Source organism: Ursus maritimus, unplaced genomic scaffold (assembly GCF_017311325.1).
Source record: "Ursus maritimus isolate PB19 unplaced genomic scaffold, ASM1731132v1 scaffold_14, whole genome shotgun sequence".
NCBI lineage: Eukaryota > Metazoa > Chordata > Mammalia > Carnivora > Ursidae > Ursus > Ursus maritimus.
Genome location: NW_024423786.1, coordinates 39,905,651 through 39,922,730, shown reverse-complemented (window position 1 = coordinate 39,922,730; position 17,080 = coordinate 39,905,651). Strand labels below are relative to the sequence as shown.

General features: G+C 41.4%; 1 protein-coding gene across 5 annotated transcripts in view; it reads left to right on the top strand.

Annotated features, from left to right (window-relative positions):
- The first annotated feature begins 7,767 nt into the window (after positions 1-7,767).
- The window catches only part of ARIH2 (ariadne RBR E3 ubiquitin protein ligase 2), a 46,906-nt gene continuing 37,593 nt past the window's right edge, over positions 7,768-17,080 (top strand). The window contains exons 1-3 of one of the 5 annotated variants that reach the window (XM_040628842.1): positions 7,768-7,927; positions 10,786-10,845; positions 12,491-12,835. In XM_040628842.1, coding sequence (XP_040484776.1) covers positions 12,587-12,835 — 249 coding nt within the window. In that variant the 5' untranslated portion in view covers positions 7,768-7,927; positions 10,786-10,845; positions 12,491-12,586. Of the gene's footprint in view, positions 7,928-10,785; positions 10,846-12,490; positions 12,836-17,080 lie in introns of those variants that run through there. The other 4 variants (XM_040628845.1, XM_040628843.1, XM_040628844.1 and 1 more) reach the window with 4 other exon arrangements.

Here is a 17,080-nt window from a genome sequence, read left to right as displayed (position 1 = left end):
AGAATCTGAGCCAGCAATAGTAGCATACAATCATTCCTTATCAAAAACAAAACAAAGAGGGTGCCTGGCCAGTTCAGAGTCGGATGTGGACCTCTTGCTCTTGGGTTGTGAGTTTTGAGCCTACACTGGGTGTAAATTACTTACATAAAGAAAACTTTAAAAAAAAAAAAGGAAAGAACATAGGGGCACCTGGTTGGCTCAGTCAGAAGAGTATGTGACTCTTGATCTCTGTTGTGTTTTGAGTTCAAGCCCCACACTGGGTGTAGAGATTACTAAAAAAATAAATAAATAAACTTAAAAAAAGGAAAAGAACATAAAACTGTGAACTTGAGATTTTTCACGTAAACTCCCTTGTATTAGATAAAACATAAATATCTCTTTAAAAAACCACAACTGTGGTGCCTGGGTAGCTCAGTCAGTAGAGCATGTGACTTTTTTTTTTTTTAAGATTTTACTTTATTTGAGAGAAAGAAGACAGAACACAAGTGTCTAGTGGAGGGGCAGAGGAGAGGAGAAGCAGGCTCCCACTGGGTAGGGAGAGCGGACGTGGGGCTGATCCCAGGACTCTGGGATCTGACCTGAGCAGCAGATGCTTAACAGACTGGCACCCAGATGCCCCCAAGGATGTGACTTTTGATCTCAGGGTTGTGAGTTCGGCCCACATTGGATATGGAGTCTACCTAAAAAAAAAAAAATTTAAAGCAACTTAGTAACTATATCTTTCTTAGCAAAAAAATGTTTTAAAGGTAAAATATTAGAAACCTTCCTATTAATGATAGGAACAAAAGGGTAAAGATGCTTTCTGGATCATGATTACTGTAACGCTTTTATTGAACATGGTAGCCAAGACAATAAGACCAATAGGAAAAGGAAGGGAAAGAAGATGGGAGAGGAAGGAAGAAAGAAAAAGAGAGATAAGGGTGCCTGGATGGTTCAGTCGGTTAAGCATCTGCCTTGGAGGCTTAGAGTCATGATCCTGGGTCCTGGGATGGAGCCATCGTCGGGCTCCCTTTTGAGCAGAATCTAGCTGCTCCCTCTTCTCCTGCTGCTCCCCCTGCTGTGCTCTCTCTCTTTCTCTGTCAAATTAATAAATAAAATCTTTTTTAAAAGGAGGGAAAAAAGGAGAGAGAGAGAAATAAGACAAAGAAAGAAGAAAGAGTGAAAGATTTAAATACTAAAAATTAAAGAATCAAAATATCACAATTTTCAAGCAATCAAATACTACTTTTGAAAAATTCAAGAAGAATCAGTTGAAGACCCATTGAGACTAAGAAAATTAAGTAAGAGATAGGCAGAAGAATATATCCAGAAACAATAAGCTTTTGATACATTAACAATAACCAATTAGGGTGCCTGGGTGAACTCAGTCAGTTAAGTGTCTGCCTTCAACGCTAGGTCATGACCAGGGTCCTGGGATCAAGCCACACTCAGCTCCACTGTCAGCACGGGAGTCCTGCTTCTCCCTTGCCCTTCCCCTGCTCGTGCTCCCCTCACTTCAAAAATATAAATAAATAATCTTAAAAGAAATAACCAATTAGAAAACATGCAAAAAAAAAAAAAAAAAAAAGAATCCTATTCAGAGAATAGTAAGAAAACCCGTAAGATACTCGGACTAAATCAAGAGACCCATGGGAATAAAATTATAAAAATTCAAAGGCATAGGTGGCGCTGGGTAGCACAGCGGTTAAGCATCTGCCTTCAGCTCAGGGCGTGATCCCGCGTTATGGGATCGAGGCCCCACATCAGGCTCTTCCACTATGAGCCTGCTTCTTCCTCTCCCACTCCCCCTGCTTGTGTTCCCTCTCTGCTGGCTGTCTCTATCTCTGTGAATAAATAAATAAAATCTTAAAAAAAAATTCAAAGGCATAAAGGAAAACCAGTGTAAAGACAATTCCTTGGATGCAAAAGAGTCAATATTGAGGATATCAGTACTACCCTTAAGAGTCAATCTTAAAAATTCATTGCTCCCCAGTGGATTTAAAAATTTTTATTTTTAAAAGTATTTTATTTATTTAGAGAGAGAGCTTTTAGGGAGAAGAGGCAGAGGGAGAGAGAAGAGAGAGAATCTCTGTACTCACGCTGAGTACAGAGCCTGACTTCGAGGCTCAATCTCATAACCTGAGATCATGACCTTAGCTGAAATCAAGAGTCAGGCGCAACTGAGCTCGAACCACTCAGGCGCCCCAGCATGTTTCATTTTAAAAATCACTGGACAGATGCCTGGGTGGCTCAGAGTCCTGGGATGGAGCCCAGTGTTGGGCTCGCTGCTCAGCGAGTCTGCTTCTCCCTCCTCCCCACTTGTGCCCTCTGTCTGTCTCTCAAATAAAAATAAAATAAAATCCTTTAAAAAGGTGAAACATGATTAACCTGGATCACAAGGTTTATACAAAAGAAAAATTGTATGAGAATGGCTAAAATTTCATACATAGATATCATAAGGAGTATCTTGTTCTAGTATATATAAAAACAAACCAGAAGCTGTCATTAAAACTCTGGTATTGAAGCAGGAATAGGCAAATAGACCCTCAAAACAGAACACAATAGAGTCAGATAACAGATCCGTACATACATGGGAATTTAGATCATGATAAAGGTACTTTTCTAAGTAGTGAATAAAGGATGGTCTTTTCAATAAATGAGTATTAGAACACAACTGATCTCAAATTAGAAAAAAACAAAACTAGACTCTCTACACCCCTACCAAACACAAATTGAGGACTGATTAAAGGGGTCAACTATTGGGGCGCCTGGGAGGCTCAGTCGTCAAGCGTCTGCCTTCGGCTGAGGCGTGATCCCAGCATTCTGGGATTGAGGCCCCACATTCAGGCTCCTCTGCGCGGGGAGCCTGCTTCTGCTCACTCTACCTACTCCTGCTTGTGTTCCCTTTCTCACTGGCTGTCTCTCTTTCTCTCAAATAAAATAAAATCTTTTAAAAAGTAAATAAAGAGTCAACCTAAAAAACAGGACTATAAGATATAAACGCTTCATACATATCCTTTTAGGAACTTTTTATACATCACAAATATATATATATGTATGTATATATATTTGGATAGGTTTGATTTGTCAGATGAGAGAAGAGCACAAGCAGGGGGTAGCCAGAGGAGAAGCAGGTTGCCCCTGCGAGCAAGGAGCCCAAGTGGGAACTCGATCCCAGGACACCAGGATCCGCGACCTGAGCAGAAAGAAGCAGACACTAACAATTGAGCCACCAGGCTCCAATATCTATATATATATCTACAGCCATACCATCATACACACACACACACTTACACAAATCCTTTTATTAATGAAAAAGCTATTGTAAATATTATTCCCTTTTCATTCAATGGAAAGTCTTCTATTATCTCCATTTCACAAATGAAGAAGAAAACTGTCATAGAGAGGTGAAGTTCCTTACCCAAATTCACACAGCTAGGAAGTCACCAAACTGGGATTCTAACCCTGGGCATCTGTGGATCCAGACCCTACCTCTATAGGCCTACAAGACTTAAAGCCTGTGATTGAAAGCTTTGAGGGTTTTGAACAGGGAATTGACATCATTTGTATGCTTTAAAAGATCTTTCTGAATAATGTATAGAACAAAATAGGTAGCATGGGTAGAAGCATGGTACTTAGTTAATTGCTCACATCCAGGGACATGATGGTGGTTTGCACTAGAGCAGCAGATGGGGAGAAGTGCCAAATCGAGGACATATCATGGGGTATAGAATTACGAGTTGAATGTGGAACTGGAATTGGAAAGGAAAGAAGAGTCATAGGAGACTTGTGATTTTTGGCCTGAGTAAACAGAAATAGTGGCATTACTGAGCTGGGACACTTGGGAGAATGACCAGTTTGGGGATAAATTGAGTTTTGTTTGGGACCTTCAAATTTGAGGGCCAATATGACCTCCAAATAGGGTGTTGAATGGAGAACTAAGATATACTGAATGCGGAGTTCAGGATCAGGTAGGGCTAGAAGAAAAACCTGTAAATCCTCCATGTGTTGGGAGGTCCTTGGGCGGAGACTGGATGAGATTACTAGGGAATGATATGTAGATAGAGCAGAGGGACGAATGATGTAGTGACTCTCCCGTGTAGTTCTCCCCACAGCAATTTCATACTTCATGATTCCTCTAATTTTTCATCTCTTACTAGACCAAAGCTCTCTAAGCAGGGACTGGAGAGTCTCCTTCCCCACCATATATCTAACAACATGGTGCCTGGCCTTCCAGCCGGGCTCAAGAATCAAAGAGCATTTTTAAAGGTGATTTGGCAGTATGAGCATAGCAGTTGACTCACCAATTCCATTTCTAGAAATATGACTCCCAAATGTTCACATCTGTGCAAAAAGAAGTATGTCCAAGCCGGTGTTTTATTGCGGCATTATTTGTAATTGTGAAAAACTGGAAACAGATGACCTGCAAAGGGAGCATGGTCAAATGGATGACAACAATTCATATTAGAAAATACTTTGAGGTGGGGTCCGCACTGTGGACAGGGTAGACTCTGGAGCCAAACCATTGAGGTTAGATTCTCAGGTTGGCCACTTCCTAGCTTTTATAATTTTGAGCAATTATCAGAACTTCCTGTGTTAGTTTGCTCATATTGGTGGAATGGGGGAGAATAATGGCACTTTCACTAAGTGAAAAAGAAGCATTTTATAATAGTTTTGTTACTAACAGAAAAATATTTGTGTAAATGGGTGTATATAGCTATGAATATGATATATATGTAAATGCGGCAAGAAAGGATCGGACAATGGTAACAACCCCAGAGAGGTAAAGAGATCGAGAGTGAGTTAGCAGGAGATATTCACATGTTGGCTATATAATCTTTTTGTTTAATTTTTGCCTTTAATATATCAATATATTCTGGTTTTGTAATTAAATCAATAGAGATGAAGATAGAAAGCTATATGTATGAAGATATATATATATATGTAATATGTGATGTAGCAGATTATATTTTCCAAAGATGAGCTACACAACACTATCCATTCCACATGCTTTTCTTACAATGTGATACAATGTTGGTTTCCTCTATCAAAAGGGTAGACTTCACTTTCTTTCCTTCCCTCACCACTGAGAGGACATTTTGTAACTGCTTGGACCAGAAAATGTGAGTAAAGTAATGCTATCTGAGCTTCAAAGGAACTAAAGTTATAAAGAGATACAGCTTCCAACTAGCTCTGTTTCTCTTTAAGACACTTCTCCCTTGGCACCCGGCTTTCATAGAAACCAGACCAACATGGAGGGTCATCTGCATATGTGTTCTGGCTAACAGCTCCAGCTAGACTCCCAGCTGAGCAGCCACAAACCCACTGGATATATGAGTAAATATATTTTCCCCACCGATTCCAAGCTCCTTTCAGTCTTCCAGCTGAGGCCCCAGACATTGAGGAGCTGAGATAAACCATTCCCACTATGGCCTGTCTGGATTTCTGCATATTATTTTGAAAAAGTACTATCATACACATTTAATTTCTTCTTATCAAAATACCTTTCCTTGTTAATAGATGCCTTAGTACAGCATCATTGCTAATGGTTTTCTTTACTGTATATTATACCATGAATTTAACAAATTTACTTTTGGACATTTTGGATGCTGCAAACATTTTCACTTGAATGGCATTCCAAAGCACATATATGTGCACATATTTTTATGCATATCCTTAAACATTTTGGCTTAATTCTTTTTTTTTTAAAGATTTTTTATTTATTTATCTGACAGAGAGAGGAGACAGCCAGCAAGAGGGAGCACAAGGCAGGGAATTGGGAAGAGGAAGCTGAGGCTCCAGTGGAAGGAGCCGATGTGGGGCTGATCCAGGACGGATCACGCCTGAGCTGAAGGCAGAGCGCTTAATGACCAGCTACCCAGGTGCCCCTTGGCTTAATTCTTAAAATCTCTCCATTTTCCTGGAAAGATCACTGGTTAAAAATATTATCATCAGCCCAATAAATGTTTATGTAATAGAGGTAAATATTGAAAATAAGGTTGGATCTGTGCCCCCTAAAAACTCACCTTTTGGGTGCCCTGTGGCTCAGTCAGTGAAGTGTCAACTCTTGATTTTGGCTCAGATCCATCTCAGGGCTGAGACTGAGAACTTCCGTAGCCAGCTGGAGCCTGTTAAGTTCTCTTTCCATCTCCTCTCTCTCTTTCTTGCTCTCCCTCTCTAAAACAAACAAGCAAAAACTCACCTTTGGCAAAGGAAAAACAAGATGACAAAATAAATACATAGGATTCAATATATTGTAGTAAACCCATGTGCTTGACATATGAACAAAGTCTCTATTTTAGCAAAAATCCAATAATTGTACAGACTTACTGTTTCCTTTTATTTGCTGGAGATCATTTATTACCAGTAACCTAAAATGAGAGCTTCTAATTCAGATTTCATTTACAGAAAATATATTTTAGGTCCTTTGCTAGTATCATAATTTAAAAGGAATATGTTTGTCAAAACAAATGAAATAAGCACATTGAAGTTTAGTAGCCTTTTATGTTGCTAACATACATAGATTCATAATCCTACAATTGTTAGTCATTGCTAAGTTAATTTTTCATTCCAAAAATTTGGGCTTTCTAATATTTGTTTCTTTTGCGGGGGGCTTTCTGAGTATTCTTAACGCCTTATTTAGGAAAATGCTCTTAGTTAACCTGGAAGCTGAAAACCATGTATAAGAAATACCGAATACCGCAAAGAAGCAAGAACTAAATAAGAAGCTCGCTACACATAGATATTCTGAATATCCAGTACATACACGACTTGTGTATGGGTGGAAATAGTTTGGGTTATGGGAGGACTTGCACAGCCAGGATGCTCAGTAACATCACCGGCTTCACCCCGCATTGCCACTTGTGCAGCAGCAACTTGAGTGAGCCTCAGTGGCTTTCCAGCCCTATACTTGGCGAACCAGAGTCCCTAGGTAACTGGCTGTCATAATGGCACAATACTTCCTAGACTGATGAAACCGTGTAGCAAGACAAAATTGCAATTTAGGAAACAAAATCACGATTCTATCTTGTACGATGAATGGGAGCTGGAGAACTGGGTGGGCCAGGCCGCGGAGAGTAAGGAAAGCCCGGCGTGGTATCTTTGCGGCTCGAGGGCCACCCGGCGGCAACCTGAGTCTAGGCAGAAAGTCCCGGCCCGGCGCGGTGACCTGAAGCCCCAGTTCTTCTTCCACCAGATAGCGGCCGGGAAACAACAGTCCTTTACCACTCCACGGACGTCAGTATGTCTTCTGTGTGCACTACACTCGAATACACACAGTGAAGCGAGCAGTCCATCAGAAAAACACTGGTTAGGGGCGCCTGGGTGGCACAGCGGTTGAGTGTCTGCCTCCGGCTCAGGGCGTGATCCCAGCATTATGGGATCGAGCCCCACATCAAACTCTTCCGCTATGAGACCTGCTTCTTCCTCTCCCACTCCCCCTGCTTGTGTTCCCTCTCTCGCTGGCTGTCTCTATCTCTGTCGAATAAATAAATAAAAATAAAATCTTTAAAAAAAAAAGAAAAACACTGGTTAAAATTATCCCAGCGGGCGGCGCCGGTAGGCGAAAGCCGGAAGAGATGCCTTGACCATTCTCCAGTAAACCGACTCCTCTCCTCCGCTGCCTCCGGCAGCCTTGGGCGCTGGCCATACCGGGTCACACGCGGGATCGGAGAGCTGACCCGCAATAAAGCGTTGGCCAAGGGACGCTATTACCCAGCACCAGCCGCGACCTCGGCGACCGCGGGTCGACCCCGGGCCGGAAGTGACGCAACCGCACTGAGCACTTCCGGAGCTGCGGAGTCGGCTCCGCGGGAGGAAGGAGCGCGGGCCTTGACCGGCGTCGGCCCGTCGTCTCCGCCGCCGCCTCTGCGCCTGTGTCTGACACCTCTGGCCCGGCCGGACCTGGTCTGGTCCGCCCGGGCTGAGCGGCCGCGGGCTGCGGCTCCCGGTAAGTGTGCGGCGCGGGTCGCGGCCTTGTTTACCCCGCCGGGTCGGGGAGGGGGGTGGGCTCTCCGCGCGCCTCCCTAGCCCGACCGGGGCTCCGCCTTCGTCGCCGCCCGCGAGGCCCCGGTGCCCCCGGCCGCCGGTTCCCCGTCTCAACACCCAGCGCCGCCCGCGGAGGGGCGACTGAAGGCTACGACCGGGGCGGGCGGGCTCCTGGCGTCTCTCCGTTTTCCTCCTCACGCCGTCTTCCCAGCTCCCGGAGAGGTCGGAGGCCAGCGCCTCTGACCGACTGGCGCCGGCGCATCGGGGCCCTCCCCACCGGGCGCGCCGGGGATACGCGCCGCCTCCGGGGCTCCCCACTCTAGTCATCATTCGGAGCCCTTGCAGTGCCACCCGCACAGTTAGTTAACGCTCGCCTGCGAAGGGTCCCCCTGCGCGTGGGCTCCGTGTCCTCGCGGCTGTCCCTGCGCCTCGGTAGAAACGTGCGGCCCAGGAGCTTCGCCGCGGTCTAGCCGGACGCCGCTGTGTTAGCCGCGGGAGAGACAGCCGTGTTGTCGGATGACTTCACCTCTGTACTGATTGTTGCTCTGTCCCGTAGAACTTTCTGCCACAATGGACATATTCTATACTTTTGTTCTTAAGTTAGGGTATCCACTAGCACACGTGGCTGTTGAGCATTTGACTTATGGCTAGTGCGACTGAAAAACCAAATTTTAGGCTTTTATTTAACTTTTAAGTTAAATTTTAATAACCACACGGGGCAAGTGTCTACCTTATTAAACAGAATAGTATAGTGTAGGGTTTTGAAACTAAGTTACTGATTCATATTTTAAAAGTGCTAAGTAGTTTTCTTGGGAGATGTAGCCTTAGTAAATAAATGACCATTTAGAGCCAAATATTATGTCTGGAGTAAACATTTCACACTTGCCAAAAAAGTGTTCTCGTCAACTTTAAACTGAGAGAGAAGTCTTCAGTTTGGATCCTTTAGCCCAGGATGGGTGTCACGTCTCCTGAACATGTGACTTTGGCTCTGGGGAAAAAGTAATTTCTATTACTCTTTTTCTGTCTGGGGTAGAGGGATAATATTTAACATCCAAAGGAAATCAAAGCGTTGTCATCAGTTCTGTTAATAAGGCAATAACATTCTGGCCCCTTTGAACAATGTCAGCAATCTTTTGAGTAGAATTAGGGATATTTAACTTTGAAAAGATAAAAAAATAAGTTTTTTTGGTTTTTTGTTTGTTTTTTGTTTTGTTTTGTTTTGTGTTTAATCCGGACCTAGAACTCCCACTAAGTATGAAATGAGAATGATTTCTTTCTCTTTTTTGGAGGGAAGTATGAAGTTTTCCCCTGCTTCTTGAGTATTTAGTTGGTGAGAAGCCTATGGGCATCCTCTAAGTTCAAATCGTGGGGAGAAATCCAAAGAAAGTGGAAAGCATGGTCTTCTGTTTGTTGTGGTTCTGGAGGTAGCTTTGTGGATAGTGTTAGGTTCTCTGGGAGGGTGGTGGGAAGTGATGAATCCCCACAGCCAATAGATCTGTTGAAGTATTGACTCTGGGTAACACCGTTTGCCAGCAGTGTGATCCTGGCAAGTTACTTAACCTTTTTGAACTGTGGCTTCCTCATTTTTAAGAAGGGGATGATAGCCACTTTGTAGGGTTGTGAAGATTTAATGAGAATGAGTCAAACCTGAAATTGGCTCTCATTAAATGAGAGCTAATATTGGTAGTGAAATTTTGTAGATGGGAGCAATATTTATGAATTTTATTTTCCCAGTAAGCAGTATCTTAAATAAAAATACAGGCTAAAGAAAAAAAGATCTTAAAAATTCAATTATTCTCTACTATTTTAGAAATAATCTTCTATAATCATTGTTTGGACTTTGATTTTCATTTGGTTTATATTTACCTATGTTTGAAGTATTTTTTTTTTTTTTGGAAGTTATAAGTTTTAGTTTTCTGAGAAATCCTAAAGGATAAAGAAATAGACATACGATTTCTAATTGAGTAAGCAAGTAGTTCTTGGATTTCTGAGAAATCCTAAAGGATAAGGAAATAGACATAAAACTTCTAATTGAATAAGCAAGTAGTACTTGGATAGTATTGGATAGTGAGATCTGTATCTCTGAGCATGTCAGATGGCCCTTGAGCATGTCAGCTGAGAGGCGGCAAATGGGTGTTAATATTGCCTAATGGGCATCCTATTGGGGACATTTTTTATTTCAAAATTATTTTTTATTTTATTTTATTTAATATTATATTTATAGACAGCTAGTGAGTGAGAGGAGCCTGATGTGGGGCTCGATCCCAGAACGCCAGGATCACGCCCTGAGCTGAAGGCAGACGCTTAACCGCTGTGCCACCCAGGCGCCCCTCAAAATTATTTTTTAATGAGTGAAGTGAGATCTGAAATATTGACAATATTTTGTGCTAGATTATCACCATGGAAGTGACTTTATAACAAAAGTCTCCTTTAAGTCAGTTGCAATTTACTTTGTCCACTTCTATGCAACATTTAGGATTGAAATTGTGCTAGTTAATTTAGGGAATCTGAACCATAGGAATAAGGTGGTAGGTTTTCAAACTGAGGGTGGGAATTGGGTATCTATTTACATCACCAGTATTCTAGGTTAAATAATTACTGGCTGTTTACTTTGAATACTTTCTTTTTTAGAAGGCCATGTAACTGTTTTCAGTATAGTGACATATATGTTTCTGTGGGACTTAGAAGAAAATAATTTCATAGTTACTCTAGTCTCTTGCTGCTTACCCCTTTAAAAGTCTTTGCTTGTTAAAAAATAAATTTGCAAAACCAGGATACCAACTTCAAAAATATAAATAGAATTTTGTCTTTTCATTTTAGATGGAAATTATATGACAGAATATTTGGGGTGACATCTTGAAAGATCTTCAAGAATTACAGGTATTTTTAATTTAAAGATTAACTTTTTCTCCTAAGGGAAAAGTACCATAGTTCATTTGTAAGTAGGTGGTTCTACCATATAAAACAATTTGTTAAAAGTCAAACTGCAAATATTATATTACTGCTCTCTCATTAACGTGATTTTTAAAAAATTGGGCATTTATGGTTATCATGTCAAACTTAGATTCACTGATATTTTTATAATATTAAAAGGTGGCTCTGTAGTCCTTTATACTGATTACATATTAACTACACGTTCTTTTTTTTTAACACATTGATTTTAATGTGTTTTAATTTTTATTGTTTGTCTTAATTATGGTTGATTTTTTGAGAGATTATCTTTTTTTTTTTTTAGATTTTTTTTTTTTTTTAGAGAGAGAAAGCTCGCACCGCGAGAGCAGGGGGAGGGGTAGAGGGAGAGGGAGAGACTCTTAGGCAGACTCCCCGCTGATCTCACAACCCTGAGATCATGACCTGAACCCAAATCAGAAGTTGGACACTTAACCGACTGAGCCCCCCAGGCACCCCCTTGAGAGCTTATCTATTTCAAATAGACTTTATATATACTTCTGTATTTAATCCAGATTTGGTTATGTAAGCTTTTATATACCATCCAATCCAGATGTTCTTGCATTTTAAAGTTCTATTAGTTTTTAGATTTAAGTCACTATTTAAGGGATGCCTGGATGGCTCAGTGGGTTAAGCGGCTGTCTTCAGCTCAGGTCATGATCCCAGAGTCCTGGGATCAAGTCCCGCATTGGGCTCCTTGCTCAGTGGGGAGCCTGTTTCTACCTCTATTGCTGCTCCCCCTGCTCATGCTTGCTCTCTTGCTCTCTCTCTCTGACAAATAAATAAAATCTTAAAAAAAAAAATCACTATTTAATACTGTTTCTTGCAGATGATTGCTTGAAATAATACTTGTGCCGGAAAGATAATGGGTATTTGCCAGAATCTTCTCTGTATATCTATAGTTTTCCTTCACTGTTGAATCAATTTCTTTGTGTCAAAGTACCCCTTTTAAAGAATCAGTAGAATCCTTTAAAACTGAAAAATCAGTTAACTTTGCAGACTAGAGGAGGATGTTGAAGAGTTTTGTAGCTTTTGTTTTCTTTACTAACCATGCACCTGTTTTCCAGATATCTGAGAGTGATGTCTGTGAAATAGTGGTATTCTTTTCCTAGACGTTGTAGTGGAAAAGAACTGTCATTTGTGTACCGTCTGTGTCACTACTCAGTGGGGCATAATTGGCAAAGAGATTTTAAATTTTGGTAGCTCAACCTTTAGGGTGCTTCCCCTGTGGGCCTCCAACTGTGGGGTTGTGCCTCTTTCTTAAGGACTCCTGCAGGAAGGATAAGTCCTTGGGAATTTGACCCTTTGACATGGAGTAGACAACCTTCCTGACTCTTTCATGCCAGGCCCTTCATGTGAAGTTACCATTATTAGCTGCTTCTGCCCCTGAAGGAAAGAGTTTCCCTTAGATAAGCCTGGGCAGGGAGATGATGGTGATGTTTCCTCTGAGACCAGAGTTGGAATAGGCCATAATGGGCATAGGACCAGGCTATGCCATTTTGATTCTTCATGGTTACTGTTAAAACTTCTCATAGTGAAAGTAAGTAACACTTATTTTTTTCTTTTCCTTCCTTAGAAGACAAAAAACACTAATGCATTTGAGAAAGTGGTAAAGTTTGGGGGGAGGGAAAAAAAACTGCTTTCCTGATCTGCAACTTGGCTGGATGCTAAGATGTCTGTGGACATGAATAGCCAGGGGTCTGACAGCAATGAAGAGGACTATGACCCAAATTGTGAGGAGGAAGAAGAGGATGAGGACCCTGGGGACATAGAGGACTATTACGTGGGAGTAGCCAGCGATGTGGAGCAGCAGGGGGCCGACGCCTTTGATCCTGAGGAGTACCAGTTCACCTGCTTGACCTACAAGGAGTCCGAGGGTGCCCTCAATGAGCACATGACCAGCTTAGCCTCTGTCCTAAAGGTGAGCAGTGTTGTCAATTCCAAGTGTAATTCCCCCAATTAAATCTAAATACAAGCTGTTGCTAACTGATGTCTCCTCCAGACTGATTGAATGAATGGCACTGTAGTGAAACCAAATTTAGGTATGTGTTGGATTAGTTGGACACATTTGATGCTTTGTTTTCTAAAATATGCATATTTAAGGCCCTCAAATTCCCAAGTTACTAAGAATTAGAAAGGAAGTATGGGGTAGATTCAGGATAGACTGGAAGTACATAGAAGCAGAATTATGTAGATTAACACTGGTTTCAGAAAGTGAGTCTTACGAAACTTTATGAGGTAAGATATGATTAGCCTCAGAATCACCATCCTCTATACAACCATTTGTGAGTTTCTGGCAAATGTCTTGAGAGGTACCCAGGATGTGCCCTGAATAATCAGTGCCTCTGGCCTAACTGAACTCCAGTGTTTTATATACTAATGTCTAATGTTGAAAGAGATTTTAGCTTGTATTTTCTTGATTTTGGGGGAGTTATATGAAAATTTTAGAGTTGGTTATTCCAGCAAGAATCTTATTTTTACCACTTAAATTAGCATGCTTTTCAATCTTGCACCTCAGGCCAGTTATTGTCCTTACCATGTACGTTTTGTGCTATGTGATATTAGACTAGAACATAGTACACTCACATAAAACACTATGTACTATGAATATTTTTATGGTCATTTAAACAATTTCCCAGCATGTTTCTTTCTCCTCTAATGTTGGCCATTATGTGAGAGTGGGGACATTTCTCTTATTTCACTGTTTTCACTGCCCTTCCTTCAGGAACTGTTACGTGGATCTTGCTATCTGCTTAAATTGAAGGTCAAGGGCACATTGGCATGATTTCAACCAAATAAGTTTCTTGATAGTATTTAAATGGGAGTAACTAAAGTGTGCCGTGTGTGATCTCTATAGAAGCTGCTTTATCTACTAGTTTAGATACTAGTTTACTACTAGGGATTTTTTTCCCCAAGTGGTCAGCAAATGCTCGCTAATACCTTGGATTTGGATACTCAGGGCTTTATTAGCAGTTGGTAGCAAGTTGAAATCTACAGCTTTTTTTGTGACTCGCTTCTGGAAGGGTTGCAGACTTCTCTCTTGTGGTCAGTAGAAAACTGTGAAGAATGGGGACCCATTGGAACCTCTGGATTTGGGATTTCTACCCTAGCTTGAGCAAAGGTGCTGGGACCTCTGTTTCCAGAGGACGTTTCCCTGGTGGAAAAGGCATCAGATCTCTTCCTCACAGTGCACACACCTCTCTATCTGGTCAACTAGTTTCTTTAGCTTTAACCATATTATCAGTTTATACATAGTGTTGGCATTTAAAATTAGAAAAGGTATCGTCAGGTGTGTGGCTATTGCTGAATGGCATCAGTTGACTAAGTTCATCAGATGTTCTCATCTATGCGTAAGAATTCTCTTCCTTCTGTGCTGACTTTCCTACCCTGATGGAGGCAGCTAAGGGGCCCAGACACCTGTCCTCATTTTTTTTTTAATTGTGGTAAAATACATGTAACATAAAATTTACCCATTTTACATTTTTCCTTGCTATTAAGCTGATACGGGGTCAGCCCTCTGGAAAGTCTTCTCCCCATAGAAAACCCTCCCTTTCCTTCCTCACCTTTTATACCCTCAGGGCTCCATCAGAGTCTAGCTTGTACTTTTCCTGAGCGAGCGTTCTTGAGACCCCTACAACACAGTGGTTGCACCTTCCTTTGTTCTCAGTGCCCGAACATTACAACTCATGGATATCATGTGTATCAACCGCTTTATGTTGCTTTACCTTTTCATGTATTTTTGCATGATCTCTCCAACTAGATTGTCACTTCATGGAGGGCAGGAACTGCTTTGTACCTTTTCTCCCCCATCATTCCTGTCACAGTGTTTCATTCATAGTAGGTGTTGAATAGTTTCTTGGATACTGTGAATTTTGTCAGCTGTTGATGACAATAGCTGATGGTGTTGGTGTGAGCTAGATTCCCTAGTCCCCCTCCTGTACATCCTTCTCTGCTATCAGGAAAAGGCATTGTTCTGACCCTCAAGATCATGAAAAGAAGGAGCAAAACGAACTGGTATAGAGATGAAGAAATAAAAAGAGATGGAAGAAAGTTGAAACACAAGGGAAGGGTTAAAGAGAAAATGGGGCAAAGGGGAAAATGGTCCATGAAAATTTAGATCACGGTAGAAGATAGATTTTTTTCCCCCACTCCCTAGACCTCACTGAGAAGCATGCTAATAACCATTTTCTTTCTGGAGCTGGGCAGCAAGGATGCTGGCTCTTCTGGTGGCTTGGCTGCACATAAAGGGACTCAGTGGTGTTTTAAGTAGTTTGGGAATTTGACCAAAGAGGCTAGGCAAAAAGAGTTTGGTTAAGAATAAAGGAGAGGGAATCATATACAATCTTTTTTTTTTAGGCTGGCTAAAAACTAACGTTTTTATATTTGTAATTAATATTTTATGAGACAGGAGGCAATAATTTAAGTGCAGCATTTACAGAATGGTGTTTATTGGTGCTTTGACTATTCTGGCTCCCCTGTTGCATGTGTATCTGAGAGTGGAGATCAGTGGTGATCATCCAGATCACCACTGATGTCCCCCATTGATCATGGTGCTATTCGTACAACTCTGTGACATATCAGGATGTTTAATTCTTTCATATGATTTAGGTGCTATTTGGCTGGTATGACATGTATGTGGTTTAAAATTATAGCCATATGAATAGTTGTTTATGAATGAAAGCTAAGTTTGAGGACTGACTTGACTTTTTCACTGATACTCATGTCTGTTTTACTAATTGTGTGTTTGCAGTTACCTATGGATGAGGCATTGCTCAGCATAAAATTAAACTTTTTGTTGCCTTCGGAGATTTGATGTCTCTTGAATATTAAAATTTCAATTGTCTGGGACACTGGGTTTTTGGTTTAGTGAGGGCTCAGGGTAACTTTCTGTATGTGTTGTAAGACAAGTCCATAAGTAAGTAAGATCATTAATTGAGAAAAGAAAGTGTCCAGGAAATCAGATTAAAGGCTAAGGATAGACAACAGAGAAAATGCTTATCTGTTATTGGGGGGAAACTACTGGTGTTCAAATAATGAATGACGAAACGGAAGCATTGTTTTTAGAATGAGCTGTCATCTTACACAGATAGGATACAGCTGACCCTTGAACAATGGCGGGGATTAGGGGTGCCAACCCCCACACTGCCAAAAATCCACGTATAACTTTTGACTCCCCCAGAACTTAATACTAGTAGTTTACTTTTGACTAGAAGCCTTACCAATAACATAAACAGTCAACACATATTCTGTATGTTTCATGTATTAATACCAGATTCTTAACAATAAAGTAAGCTAGTGAAAAGAAAGTCATAAGGAAAAGACATTTACAGTACTGTATTGTAAAAAACTTGTGTATAAGTGGCTCTGTGGAGTTCAGACCCATGTTGTTCAAGTATCAGTTGTAGTCATTAGAGATTAGATGATTGCCAGGTGAGGTATTATGTGGTAGGAGGGGGAAAATCTCTGACAAATATTTGTCGTGATTGTGTATGTCTTTAGGTCTTAAGGAAAGTCTTTAAGGAAAACAAAGTTAACTTTTAAAACCCTGTATTTTCATATGAAACTCACATGAAGATTATTTGATTGTTATCTTATAGATGAGAGAGGCCTTTTCTGGTAACAACAGACCTTTTTATTGCAAAATATGTAGTAGTAAGCCAAGAAGAATTTTGTCATTCAGTGAGTCCTGTTAGCGCTGTTCCGTCAAACTCCTGAGGCATTTGCTATCAAGCCCTTAGGAAGAGGCTCAGCCCAGATAGTCCAGGCCAGCTTTCATTGGTGATGGGCCAGAGGAGTCTCCCGCATACTATTCTGCTCCTCTCTGCAGCCTGCTAGGGGTGTGGGCAGGAGAGGAGAAATGTGGTTCAGGGCCCCACCCAAATGCATAAGAAAAGAGAAGAAATAGTCCACTTTGGGCTAGATGCAGTCAGTGGAGCCAAAGTGAGCTATCTGAGCTTTGTGTTACAGGAGAACTTTGAAGGTAGAGTAGAAGGGCAGTGCAGGTAACGCAAGTCAAGTCCAAGCCCCACAGGTCAATACGCATGGGGATGGGAAAGTTACCTTTTGAGCTACGGCGGGAAACTAAGAAGCATAGGTTAAAGGGAGTAGTATGTGGAGGATTGTGAATGCAGCCTGGGATGTCTTTACTGTTAGAGTTTTTAAACTT